This window comes from Petromyzon marinus, chromosome 37 (assembly GCF_048934315.1).
Source record: "Petromyzon marinus isolate PM22_M1 ecotype Great Lakes invasive population chromosome 37, UKy_Petmar_22M1.pri1.0, whole genome shotgun sequence".
Taxonomy (NCBI): Eukaryota; Metazoa; Chordata; class Hyperoartia; order Petromyzontiformes; family Petromyzontidae; genus Petromyzon; species Petromyzon marinus.
In genome coordinates, this window is record NC_133703.1 from 15,259,129 (window position 1) to 15,273,858 (window position 14,730).

A 14,730-nucleotide genomic window follows, 5' to 3' on the forward strand; every position below is an offset into this window, starting at 1 on the left:
GATGGGAAACAGAGGGTAATGACATGACCTTGCGGAAGCACGTTCGACGCCTAATGCAAAGGTTCAATTTTCGAATCCATCGGCCCACTGAGCTACGTAGCTATTTTTTTAGAAATGACCAGGCCACAAATTATAACTTGACAAAGTGGCTTACGATGTGGAAATTTATTGCAGCCAAATACTCTAAACGCACGCTTCAAAATGGGAAGAGAAAAACCCGAGGACCCGTGGAAAAATCCACACAACCACGTGGAGAGAGAACATGCAAACTAGGTAGGTGTCAGGTTTGGGATCGAGCCCACGACCTCCTGTACACCGGGCGAGGTCGTTAAGATCTCGCTACCGTGGTGCCTCGAAAGCCAGACCATCTGGCTTTGGAGAGAGCGAGGGGGGCCGCTTACCCAGCACGATGTGCAGGTTGGCGCGCACGCGCTCGACGAAGTAGTTGTACATGGCGAGCGGCGTCGCGTCCACCTTGCGTCCCTCGAGCCGCGCCACCGCCTGCATGCGCTCCACAATCTCGGCGCGCTCGTCCGCCGCGAGCATGTTGGGTACGTCGCCCGCATTGAGCAGCATGTTCACGTCCTCCACGAAGCCCTCGTCCTTGATCTGCGTGTCGCTGCGGAACGCGAGCGAGCAACGGACAGTCTGTGTGTGTGTCGGTCTGTGTATGTGTGTCGATATGTGTGTGTGTTGATCTCTTTGTGTGTGTCGGTCTTTGTGTGTGTGTCGGTCTTTGTGTGTCTGTGTCAATATGTCTTTGTGTGTCGGACTCTGTTTGTGTGTCGGTTTGTGTGTTTGTGTCGATCTCAGCGCTTACTTGAATCACTTCTTTCTCGCAAAGTCAAGCAAGGGCTCGTGCTGACTAGAATACTCTGGGCAGTATGGTATTGATGATGGGCGATGTATAACGTTTGACCCGTGGCCGAGGTAAAACATATATACACTCAGCTGCCCCTGCCCAGTCACTATCCTAACCACCTCTCTCATTCAGCGCCACGGCGCAAGATGGAACCGCAGCCCCACCGCCACCCCACTTCCATGCCACCACATAACCCCACCGCCCCGCCACCACCATGGACACCAACTCCAGATAACACTGCCATGCCACCATCATGGCTCCCTGCCACCACTTAACTCCACTGCCACGCCACCACCACCAACATCAGGACATGTATTTATACTGGAGGAATCCGATGAGCTATAAAGCTCTTTTTGACAGATGTCCAGTCTGGACGGATAAGAACGTTGCAACTACAAACAGTACAACAACACGATAGGAGTGCAAAGTACAATAAATGTAAACAAATCACCCAAACGCATACAAATACAACACGAAACCATCCGCATCCTACAAGGCAAAGCCCACTGAGGTATGAACTTATTTTTCAAGAGACCTGGCCACAAATGATAGCTCAACAAAGTGGCTTATCATTTGGACATTTATAGCAGTTAATTAATCTAAATAGTCTAAACGCATGTTTCCAAATGTGGACGGAAAAACTGGAGGACCTGGAGAAAAAAATCCACGCGACCCCGGGGAGGACATCCAAACCCCAAATAGACATAGCCCTGCCACCCCACCACTCCTCCACCATCACCACATAACCCGGCCACCCAAGGCCACCCCTCGACTCCACACCGTCGCCGCACCTGAAGAGGAAGACGGTGGGCTTGCCGTCGACGCCGGCCTTGCGCGTGACGCGCTTCAGGTCCTCCCTCCATTCGGTGGCGCCGTACCCGCGCGTTAACTCGATCTGGAAGAGATCCTGGCCGGCCATGAAGGCGGCGAGGCGCGCCACGCTCCGCCGTCCGCTGCCCCCGATGCCGACGAGCAGCGCGTGGCCGCCGTCCTGGGCGAGCACGCGCGACACGCGCGACACGTGCTCGATGGCGAACTTGAACAGGACGAGCGGCATGGGCGCCTTGCTCACGTTGTTGTACTCCTGCGGCGGGGCGGGGGAGAGGGGGTGCCAGTCGGGCGGTGAGTATGTGCGGTGGACAAACCCAGCAGTGCGTGTTGCTGCTGTTGTTGAGCACGTCTGTTGACAGAGTGTTCCGTTGCTGTTCGCGAACTCGCTGTCCGCGAGTCTGGCTATCCGCGAATAGAATCTTGGAATTTTGATTTGAAGCTTTCGTGACTGCAGGAATCCATACTCTTTGGTTATGTCGGTAAAGTCAGGTAGGAAGAAAAAATAATAATAGAATATGACGTTTCGATCGCAACACAAGCGGTCGTCCTCAGGCGGAAAAAAATAATCCAGCAGTGGAACTGCTGAGTATAGAATCTGGGACTCTACACGAAGACTGCATCGAGAGAGAGAGACAAAAATAAAGTGATGAGCTAAAGTCATGAGAGGTAAAGCGATGAGATGAAGGTGAGTTCATTCAGAAACAATTATTTAATACTTTCTTATTTATTTATTTCATGTTTATTAGAACCAATTTATATTTTTTAATTATTATGGTCATTTTCATATATTTATAACTGATGTATTTATTTAAGGAAATTCATTAAAAAGATATGTTTCCATAGGCCAATATAATTATCCACGAAATTTCATGAACATCTCCGGTACGTATCTCTCGTGAATAGCGAGGGAATACTGTATAGCATATATAACACACATCTCCATTCTGTGTCTCTATGAAATCAAAAATGTTTTGGTCGTCAGCCAACTGTCTATTCCAGACCAATATTATCCAGCAGAATTTGTTTAAGTGAGCAAACTTTGTACAGTTTAGATTATAATAATTCATTTCAGCTTGTTGTCCTTCCCCCGCACCTCCGATTAGCACGGTCGGCTATGTACAGTGCGAAATAAGTTCAACATACATACATATGAAAAATAAGAATAGGGTTTACCCTTTCTGGCAATAAAATAGGTCTTTGTACTGTTCGCGTTTTGGCGTTCTCTGGTCGGACACTGGTGAGACTAGGCCATTAAGAAGGCTCCTGTCTCTGGTGTAGGAACCTCCTGGTTACACTAGCCCACAGGGGATTATTGCGTCCGTCCGTCGTGCATCCAAAAATGGGGGGGGCTGGGTGGAGAGGGGCTGGGTGGGGAGGGAGGGGCTGGGTGGGGAGGGGAGGGTGGGGAGGGCAGGGTGGGGCTGGGTGGGGAGGGGAGGGTGGGGCTGGGTGGGGAGGGGAGGGTGGGGAGGGGCTGGGTGGGGAGGGTGGGTAGGGGCTGGTTGGGGAGGGTGGGGCTGGGTGGGGGGTGGGAGGGGTGGGGCTGGGTGGGGAGGGGCTGGTCACCCCGTGGTGCCCTTATAAAACTCAACGTTTAACCTACTCACGCCGGCTTGTGCCCGCCCTCACAGTCGGGCATATTTGCGGAATACACCAGGTGGTGCCGCCGTTGACGCTGGCCATTGACCGAGCAACCCAACGTTCCTACCAGCTCCCTCCGCAGGAATGTGTTATTATCAGAGCATGTTTTGTTTGCATGTTCACCACTTGTACATGTGGTTAATGCAGACTTGTTTCCTTGCAAAATGGTAAGTATTTGAATATCTTAACACCTGTTTTATTGCCAGAAATGGTAAAACCTATTCTTATATTTCATACAGTGATACTGGCAAAAAAGGTCCCATGTTATACATACATACATTGTGACCTTCCGATTGTGAGTAAATATTGTGCCACAGCTCTCAACCTGCAGTGGATTGACAAAGGGCTGCCCATGTGCACATGGTTCTGCAATGCGGCACTGCCTTGAATTGGCCAAGAGGTTCTGGAGCCTTCAAAATCTCAGCAGCCGTACTGCATAGGGGCACCCATACCAGTCAGATACGCAGCGAGAGGCGAGCCAAAATGTGCTCCGTTCACCAACTTGTACCGACCAGCGTAGTGAAGTACGGTCAACCAACTCTCTCTTCCCCATGATCGACGCAACCCACCCACGGAAACCTGTCCAGGAGTAACGACACGTCACAACCGGTCAGGATCGCTCCCCCCCCACGCCCCCCCAGCGCACCTCCAGGTAGTGCTCCATGAGGGATGTGAGCTTCTTGAGGTCGGCGATCTCCTGGTAGGGCCGCGGGTCGGCGTCCGGCTGAGCGTAGTCGCCGAAGAAGAGGCCCCGCACGTGCTCGTCGGCCAGCTTGCCCGTCGGCGTCAGGTGGCTCAGCACCTTGTCCACGCTCTGCTTGAAGTAGCTGGACGTGGTCTCGCGGACGACGTCGAAGAATGTGGCGCGATCGCCGCCGTCGATGAGACGGTCGTAGAAGACGCGGTAAACCTCGTGGATCCAGAGGCGCACCAGCCTCTCTCCGTCCTGCGACGCACGCGCCGATCGGTCATGAGACCACGCCGTGTTCCTCGGAGTTCAGCCCTTTCCCGTTCCGGGACGTATGCAAGTCGCAGGATGGTTCCCCCCCCTTCACCGCCGAATCTCGGAGCGTCGCAAGCAGCTCGGTGTTAATTTTATTTAGAGAGGCGCAGCGCCGCTGCTTTTATAGACATTGTGCTCACCGCAGAGAACCGTAGCGACACGGCCGCACTCTACGATCGCTGGCGCCAAACTGTACCACACACCCTCCCCGCATGGCCTTTTACTTCTGATTTTGTTCCGATGACGCACACAGACGTCGTCGGAAAGCAATCGGAAGAAAAAACGATGACATACACGTACGTCATTGCAATAGGAAGGGGTTAACAGCTCGGAGCTTCCCCGTGTCGCTTAGCGGGCAACAGAGCTTCGTCGCAACTTCTGGTCTTCAGCCAGCTGAGCCACGTCAACGCACGTGACTGCAATGACTTCTACAGCTGACAATTCGATTTTATTTCCATCTGAAGTAAACAATACAACAGTTTATTTGCCACCATGTAAAGAGCAAATATAAGCAGAATCAATTAATAACAGATTTTTTGGTAAAGCTATGCTACGTAGTGATCTGGCCAGATTTGTGTCGTGTAACCATCCACCGCCTGACATAGCAAAACAACTTAAACTGTCAAAAAATGTTGGGCAGATCATTACGTGGCCTCAGCCAAAAAATAATTATTGATCAGATTGGCTGTGAAAACCTGCACATTAAGATAAACGGAATGCTATTCTTTCTCTACACACATAAGCATGGTTGGCTACGTACGGTGCGAAACATACATACACTAAAACCTTGGATTGCGAGCATAATTCGTTCCGGAAACGTGTTTGTAATCTAAAGCACTCGTATATCAAAGCACTCGTATATCAGTTGTGATCACGTGACGCTCGGCAGACAAAGCGTATACGTACTGCTCGTATTGCAAGACCTCGCTCGTTTATCAAATATTGATTTTACATTTTTGCTCTTCTTGCAAAACACTCGCAATCCAAGGTTTTACTGTAATGTTCTTTTTCATTCCACATCAGCCTTATTGGTTATCCACAGTAATGTTATCAAAGCAAGCAAAATGTGGAACTTGGTCGACCCTGCCCTCTGGGTCTCATCATCAGAACTAGGCCTGTCGAACAAACGCTTCTAGACTACAAGATGCCAGGTCATTTCGTTAACGAGGAGTGAATTGAGCTAACTCAGTGCTGTATTTGGCTGCTTTCAATTTCCACATAGTGAGTAACTTTGTTGAGTTATCATTTGTGGCCAGATCGATTCTGAAAAATAATCTAATAGCTCAGTGGGCTTTACCTGGTAAAACAAAAAGTTTATTTTGAAAGCGAGTTGCTTAGATTTCCTATACATTGCACTCCTGTCAGTTTGCTGGTGATTACAACCAGCTCACAATTCTGGCTAATCGCCTGATTAAGCTGGTTGTAATCACGAGCAAAACGTTAACTCTAATTGTAAATGTTGTGGGTTTACTCCACAACACACCGGTGTGCTAAAGTAGTAACTAATTGTCACGTTTTGTTTACGTGACTAACCTTGCGAATTGGTTGTGTTGGGTGGTGGCGGGTTTAAAGACATTTTTATATGTATGCGATCTAACCCAAAGAAAACTTGATTATGAATAAATGCACCATGACAATCTCGGTGAACGGCGCTCAGAATTCTATCACAGGACAGCTGTGATCGAATTCTGATATTGGTCGCAAAAGCCTACGTATGTGTTAAACGGATTCCTCCAGTATAACTAAAGATTCTATCTCACCTGCAGGTGTGTCTGCGGGCAGAGGAGCACCCCACGGATGACCCGCGCGAAATCGCGCAGGTTGAACACGTAGTGGGACTTGGATGGGGTCGGGAGGAAGTTCTCCACCGCGGCCTTGTAAACCCCCATGGTGGCTTGCACCATCATCCTCCCCAGTCTGCAATGCAAGCGGGTAGGCTTGACAAAGCACAATACGCTTATCCGCTATTACGCTCCAGTCGTGCTGTCGAGTGTCGTTAACACGAAACGAAGAAACGTCGTCTGGAGCTCTCATGGCGAGCGGTGCATTGCGTGGCATCGGGGCGGGGAGCCAAAGGAGACGTTATTACAGAACCACGGGAATATATTTCTGAAGTCGCTTCAATAGGCTTCTTCTCACACTATGCGGGATACCTTTATGCACTGCAAAGATGTTCGCAACATGGCAATCAAGCCAAAATTGTAGTATTTGGAGCTTCTGTACATAATCTGGTAGGTAACCATGGCAAGTAGCATTTAAGAGGTTATGTTTTCACAGCTGTAGAAATTAAATTGGCATAACAGTCAACACACATTGAAAGTTTGATTAACAAAGTATTAAATCAATAGGCTTTCCGGACGATTTGCTTTCCAGCAGCATTTAATTCTGTTTCCATGACTGCTAAGTCCAAGCTGGCCCAGTGGAGAAGTGGGGTAGCAAAGCCCACAGTTGGTGTTGTGCTGGCTTGTGCCGGTAATGCTGCTGCTGTGAGAATTGGGGAATCTGGACCACGTCCACTTTCCCGAATCATGAAATTGGACCGGGCCACTTTGACGTGGTTGTGAGAATGTGAAATGAGTCTCATCCGGGCGATGTGGCCCATGGAACAAATGCCCCTAAAACAATTTAATGTCATGAGTCTAATCAAGCTAATTCTATTTGAAAAACAACAACAATTGGGCCTCTCACTTAGGCCTTGGCAAGGTAAGGTAAAAGGTAAAAACAACGAGCCTACCTTTACCCTACCTTTTACCTTACCACAATACAATCACTCTACCCTACCTTTTACCCTTCAGCAGGTAAGGTAAAAGGTTCAAAGCAACGAGCCTCCCTTTACCCTACCTTTTACCCTTACCCCCATACAAATTACCCGCTTACAGGGTAATTACTGGGGTACTACACATGAAAAAGGTTTATAACAGGTAAATGCTAGGTAGAGCGCTTTATTCATATAGAATACTCTCAATGATTCCAATTTTACACGCCTTCTTTTAACTCACTGTCTGTTGTTGTTGTCGGTGTTGTATCCTCAAATCTTGTAACTTAATTTTAACCAACTTCCCAATGTGGTATCGACTGCAAACTTGGTATACTGTACTTATATCATACTGATGACAATACTATATTCTATCATTAAAAATAAAATACAAATATTTTTAAACATTTTTTTATATGTTATGTTTCGGCTTGGGTCTAATTGTCCACTGTCAACTGACGTTGGCTCTAATTGGCCACGGTCCCTTACGTTGTGGCAAGCTTCGGGGCCACTTCCTGGAGTCGTGGACTCGTGGAGTTCTGCCATTACTAGTAGGGTACATGTCATAACAGCGTGTTTTTAATAAAAGTTTTGTTTAAAATATTACTCATTAAATGGAGGCCACGGACTGCGCCAGGGAGCTTTTAGCGTTAAACAAGGCACCGTATTTACCGGGTTAATACTTCGTGCTACCTTTACCCTACCGGGTAATTCTTCCGAGCTACTTTACCCTACCCTTTACCTTACCCCTTGGCATGTCGGCACCTTTACCCTTTTACCTTTACCCTTTTACCCGGTAAAAAAGGTAAATTACCTTACCTTGCCGAGGCCTACTCTCACTGATGTGCAACGGCGTCCATGGCACTCACCTGAGAAAAGATGCTTCGAAGCCCTTTCCGAAGTGCCAGTCGACAATGGAGTTGAATATTTTCGTCATGGTCTCATCGTCAAACGAATCGATGGAGAGAATGTTGAGGTGACGGGTGAAGCGCCCTAAAGGTGGGTAATAAAAATATATATATAACCACGGGTATAGATGGATTCTGCTAATGCAGCCACATGAGCTGTAGTAACTCAGGAAAGCATGCCCTTAAAACAAACATTTGAACACAAGGTTTTTTTTTGGGTTAGATCGTGTAAATATAAATGTGTCGTTAAACCCGCCACCACCCTACACAGCTAATTCAAGTATATATGGATTCTGTCAATGCAGCCACATTAGTTGCAGTAACTCAGGAAAACATGCCCTGAAAACAAACATTTGAACATAATCAAGGTTTTTTTTGGGTTAGATCAGCCACCTGCAACCCTGAGCAGGAGCAGTAGAAAATGGATGGATGGATTAAAATGCATGAGAATGTTTTATATTTTAAACGTTATTTTTAACACTGTGATTTCTGTAATGTTTTACTTTAATGTCAGCGGAATTATTCATTGCTTATCATGTTAAGAAATGTCAGCTAAGATTTATTTGCGAGCCAGATGCAGTCATCAAAAGAGCCACATCTGGCTCACGAGCCATAGGTTGCCGACCCCTGGGTTAGATTGTGTAAATATAGAAATGTGCCGTTAAAACTGCCACCACCCGACACAGCCAACTAGTAAGGGTTGTCACGTAAACAGAACGTGGCCAATTCGTCACTAGTACAGCACACCGGTGTGTTGGAGAGCCAAACCACAACATTTACAATCTGAGTACGACGTTTCACCAGTAATTACAACCAGCTTCATCAGGCGACAGCCAGATTTGTGGAGAAGTCCACCTGTTTCGTTCCTTATCTAGAGGGGTAGATGTGGTGACCACCCTTCTGCACTCTTGCGCAAAGTGACGGGGGGGGGGGTGATTACTGAGTCAAGCGTACATTATGCATGCACATTATGCGAGACCTTTGATCTTGTCTTCCTGTCCATTGTGTGTATTAAAATAGCCGTACCAATGGTAATCCCTACTGAAGTATGGTGGCCTGTATAGGCATGCATTTAAACAATGTATTATTTGATGATTCGTTTCCACGCACGGGTTAAAATTATTTTTATTTCTTTAAATGTCGATAGATTCTCTAATTAGTCTTGGCCAGTAGTAGCTAGCTTTGCACAAAATTTCAACATAATCAATGTGTCGTTAAACCCGCCACCACCCTACACAGATACTTTGGAAGGTTTGCCACGTAAACAAAACAATCAGCGCACGGATGTTGGAGAATTTTGTTTTCGTGACAAACCTTACTAATTGGCTGTTGGGTGGTGGCGGGTTTAACGACACATTTATATTTACGCTATCTTACCCAAAAAGAATAAACTTTATTATGAACAATATTGGTCGAATGCTTATTTGTTAAACAAACATTTGAACTTCAGAAACTGCACAGTGCATATTCTTGGTTCTTTCGGTAAAGTCACGTAGAAGGGAAACAATAAAATAATAAAAATATAAAACAATAAAATTCTCACGACATTTCGACTTTACCGAAAGAACCAAGAATATGAATCCCTGCAGTCACGAAAGCTTTAAATCAAAATTTGCACAGTGCATGTCTTAGCGTTTCTAAATACAATTGTTTTTTACCGCATGACAGAACAAACCATAGCTGAATGTCAAATATGTCAGCAATCAGCATATTGGCTTATAATCCATGCATTTGGAGATAATGTAGTCATAATGACCATTGGAGGTAGGGTTGGTGGATCACACAAACATCAATTGTGAGTTGATGACCGACCTACGATGACCTTGAGTTGTTATCCACTCGTGTGTAAAAAAAAAAGTAACTGGCTAGACATCACAAGCTTGACCTTCCCCACCCCACTGCCAAATAAAAGATGGGTGGTGTCCTGTGAACATCTATGTCATGTCGAATACATCGATATATTTACTTAAAAAACAACAATGTTCATAGGGACAGCGACGGAAGGGGTGGCTTTCATTCATCAGTTCATACACAGTGGATGATGATGATGATGCTGTATCTCTCTACTTGGCATGATCATTATGTTTATACACGTACAATATGGTGTGTTAAAGCATTCCTGTAATTCCAGATAGCCTTCCAGAATACACAAAGATCATCCGTATAGACTTAACAGACTGTTGGGACAAGTGCTGTTAGGGAGTAGCACCTACGAAGGCCGACATGGCACTGGAAGGGGTCGGTGACCAGCATCACGAGTTGCCTTGTCTCCCGAGTGGCGATGTTTACACAATGCACCAGGTACTCATTTGAGGCTGAGTCAACCACACATGCATGTGTGTGTGTGGAAGGCACATGTGTGTGTGTGAATGATGGAAACATCCATCGTGCTGATAATAATAATCGGTTTCTTCACACTACAAAAGGTTTAATTAAACAGACTCATTGATCTCATTGCTAAGCTCCTGCATCGCTTTCAAAACCCTTACGCTTTGAAAACTCAATATACTTAATTCGGGTCAATCTGCTCCATATCAACCTTTGTATTGCTTTCAGAATGCTTTAAATGAGACTGATAACAACTATTATTGTCTGCGAACTGCTTTTTATCAACGCTACCTGCGATGCGCAGAAGGGTTCAAGCTCTCTGACTCTAAACAATGTTCTTATTTTGTCCAAGAGAAAATCACCGAAACTTACACAACCATATTTTCCCATTGCCAGTAAACCATTCTGTATTATGTATTGTTTTTTTAATTCGCATTTCCCGATCCATGGTCCACTTCCAACAAGAAACAAACTGCCCGTATGCGTCCATAATTGCAGAGTCTTTCGTTGAAATTCTACAGGATTGGGCATTCTTTTAGCTAACGGACATTAGAGGGGTGGGTAGGGGAGGGAGGAGGAGGGGGCACAGTGACTGACAGATGAGAGAGTAAAGAACTGTCCATGTTACAGTTTAAACTAAACTACTTGTCATTTTACCAGGAAAGGCCCACTGAGCTATGTAGCCCTTTTTCAGAAGTGACCTATCCACAGCTGATAGCTTAACGAAGTGGATTATCATGTGGAAATGTATAGCAGCCAATTACTCTAACCGCAAGTTGATTCTAAATGTTGAGGGAAAAACCGGAAAAATGCAGGTGACCACGGGGAAAACATGCAAACTCCAAATATACAGCGGGCGTAAGGGTCGGGGTTAAACCTACGACCTCCTGTATACCAGGCGAGGGAGTTAACATCTCGCCACCGTGTTGGTTGAGGGGATCTCATGCGATTAACAATGCAGGTGGTCCCAGGGCTGTTCTAATTTTTAATGAACCTGATGTAAAATGTTATTCAATGAAGTTACTTGAAGAATCTTATATAAACTGCCCTGTATTTTTTACCTTTTTTAAAATTAAATACGACACGAATGTTGTTCAGGCACAAAAAAGCATGAGTCATTATTTATGAATGAGTTGTTGTTCTTTTGATTTAAAGCTTTCGTGACTGCAGGGATTAATATTCTTGGTTCTTTCGGTAAAGTCACGTAGAAGGGAAACAATAAAATAATAAAAATATAAAACAATAAAATTATCACGACGTTTCGACTGCAACACAAGCAATCATCATCAGGTGTGAAAACCACAGCAAGAAAATTTGAAAAAAGTGGTGTTTTTTTTTAACGTTAGCACCACGGAGAGCAATTTGGCAGTTATTCAGGTGGACGAGTCCATCTATGTTCGGAAAAGAGGAGGGGGGAGACGAAAATAATGGATGCGGTCTGAAAGCCACCGTAAGCGTGAACAATCAATTAAGACCCGAAATGGTTTATCAAATCCTTCCAATGATTGCTAAGCCAGAATCCATCTTCTCAGTTGAAATTGTCTCTGTGTTTGTATATGTGGATAGCCTCATGAACGAATCTCTCATGGTAGCCAGATGGCTTGCAAAGAACCTCTGTCTTGGAGAAGTCAATGTCATGTGAGCCTACTGAATTATAACAGTGATCTGCCAAGGCCGAGGTGTTGGTCCTACCGTGTTTTAGGTCTGCTTTGTGTTCACGAATGCTGTCCGAGACATGTCGTTTGGTTTCTCCAATGTAACTACTACCACAGAGGTAACTTAGTTTGTAGACGCCAGGGTACTGTATGTCCAGAATCACATCTTTTACAGACGGAACCAGATCACGGATTTTATGTAATGTGTTGAATCGGACCTGGATCTTGTGTTTATTCAAGATTTTGGAGATCTTTTTTTGTGATCCCCACAATGTAGGGTAAAGTTATGGTTTTGAAAGGCTCCTCAAGAGGGTCCTTCTTCATGGTTGGAGTGATAGCTTTGCGGATTGTGTAGTCGGAGTAACTATTAGCCTTAAGAGCTTGGTGTACGTGCTTGAGTTCACTGGCTATGTGTTCCTGGTCGGATATGCATTGGGCTATATGGTGCAGAGTCTTGATGAGGGAATTCTTCTGGGATGGATGGTGGTGGGAATCTGGTTTCAGGTAAGCATCCGTATGGGTAGCTTTCCTGTAGACAGAGTGGCTCATTGAACGATCAGGTCTCTTTTTAATTAGGACATCCAAAAAAGGTAGCTTGCCATCTTTTTCGACTTCCATGGTAAATCTGATGTCATGTGGCTACGAGGGGCCGGGCTGCTCTAGACCAATTATTCGACCACATCAATTCCATACACCCAGCAAACCTAAAACACGGTAGGACCAACACCTCGGCCGTGGCAGATCACTTTTATAATTCAGTAGGCTCACATGACATTGACTTCTCCAAGACAGAGGTTCTTTGCAAGCCATCTGGCTACCATGAGAGATTCGTTCATGAGGCTATCCACATATACAAACACAGAGACAATTTCAACCGAGAAGATGGATTCTGGCTTAGCAATCATTGGAAGGATTTGATAAACCATTTCGGGTCTTAATTGATTGTTCACGCTTACGGTGGCTTTCAGACCGCATCCATTATTTTCGTCTCCCCCCTCCTCTTTTCCGAACATAGATGGACTCGTCCACCTTAATAACTGCCAAATCGCTCTCTGTGGTGCTAACATTAAAAAAAGCCACTTTTTCAAATTTTCTTGCTGTGGCTTTCACACCTGATGATGATTGCTTGTGTTGCAGTTGAAACGTCGTGATAATGTTATTGTTTTATATATACTTTTTTATTGTTTCCCTTCTACGTGACTTTACCGACAGAACCAAGAATGAGTTGTTGTTCTTTACATATAATTTTATTATATAGGCTTTTTTACTTTTGGCTGCTCTGACATTTTAAAAATAATACTTCCCTTTCATTTTCCTTCCCTCTGCTTTGCCCGTGGATTTTACTAAGTAACACAACTCTTTCAATAAAGTTTCAGCTGTCAACCTTTGCGGGTGGCAGTGGAAGGAACTATTGTAGTGCCTCACGGGGGCCTGGGTTTGATTCCCGACTCAGGAACCTTTCTGCGTGCAGTTTGTATATTTTCCCCCTGATGTGAATGGGTTCCTCCAAATTCCCTGGTTTCCTTCCAAAACTAAACCCCCCTCCAACAAAATGTAACTGGTATTTGCCAAAACATCTCAAGGATTTAAAATGACCTGCAAGTTACTCAATTGAGATAACACAAGGCAGCATCGGCCCCCCTCCTGCGACAACTTGACTATTTTTGTATTGTTTGTTTTTTGTTACTTTCTGACCCAGCCTCTACTGGACATCTGTGAAAAAAGCTTCATAGCTCATCGGAGTCCTCCAGTCTAAATAAAGATTCTCCTGATTCAGAACTTGGCCAGGACACCCTCCTGAAATAGGGTCTTGACACTCGGCGAGGATTGTCTGCGTAAACACAAGCACAGCAAATAATTGCCACGACAGTAAAACAAAATGAACCTACATTGGTCACCATCAAACCGCACTCAAGATACTTGGTGCTGAGCCTGACCACTGCCCCCTCACCCCCCACCTCCATGTGGGCGTGGGCCCTGAGCCGGAACCTCACCTGTGATGTCGTTCCGCCCTCCGCCCGGGGGTCCCATGGCCGACACGAAGAGCACATCGACGATGTCGAGGCGCGACGTGTCCTTCTTGTCGTACCAGTGGCCGTGGTCGATCCACTGGCGCAGCAGCTCGATGGGAGGCTGCGCCCCGTACACCTCCTTGGCCGGCATGTTGAGGTCGTCTGCACAGAAAGGAAGCCCGGGGGGAGCGGGGGCGGTGGTGGGTGGAGGGGGGGGGCCATACTGACGCACGGGAGAGGCGACTTCTCGACAGCGTTGGGATCCTATCGTGATCACTGCCAATGGAGCCTTGCCCTTTTAAATATAGATTTGAAAATTAATTTCTTCAGAACTGCTGTTTGTGTTTAGTTTGTTGTCCTTCCCCCGCACCTCCAACGAGCACGGTTGGCTTAGACCAGTGTTCTTCGCTAATTTTCAGAGGAGGGCCGCTTTCGCCGGTAAGACATCAGTGTGAGGACCGCCACATTGGGTTTGACAGCATGATGGGGTCTTTTCACATGTCGTGTATTGTCGGGGGCCGCACGCCAGGGGCCAAATTAAAGGTCACCAGGGGCCGCCAGTGGGCCCACGGGCCTTGCAATGAAGAACACCGACTTAGACCGACCAATGGAAATCAACACTCTTTTTCTTACAAAGACACTCGAATACCACCGTTGCACCCGCTCCCTAAAGGCACCACTCGCGTGTCGCGCCTCCTTTTAAAAAGGCAAAGAGGCACCTCGGCCCTGCGCGGG

General features: G+C 46.2%; 1 protein-coding gene across 1 annotated transcript in view; it reads right to left on the reverse strand.

The window, feature by feature from the left end:
• Positions 1 to 14,730, reverse strand: part of DNAH3 (dynein axonemal heavy chain 3) — a 129,670-nt gene that overhangs the window by 38,161 nt on the left and 76,779 nt on the right. Inside the window, exons 43-48 of the mRNA XM_032967309.2 lie at positions 13,978 to 14,157; positions 7,962 to 8,085; positions 6,098 to 6,254; positions 3,981 to 4,280; positions 1,654 to 1,946; positions 402 to 619 (exon numbers count right to left, since the gene is read on the reverse strand). Coding sequence (XP_032823200.2) covers positions 402 to 619; positions 1,654 to 1,946; positions 3,981 to 4,280; positions 6,098 to 6,254; positions 7,962 to 8,085; positions 13,978 to 14,157 — 1,272 coding nt within the window. The remainder of the gene's footprint in view (positions 1 to 401; positions 620 to 1,653; positions 1,947 to 3,980; positions 4,281 to 6,097; positions 6,255 to 7,961; positions 8,086 to 13,977; positions 14,158 to 14,730) is intronic.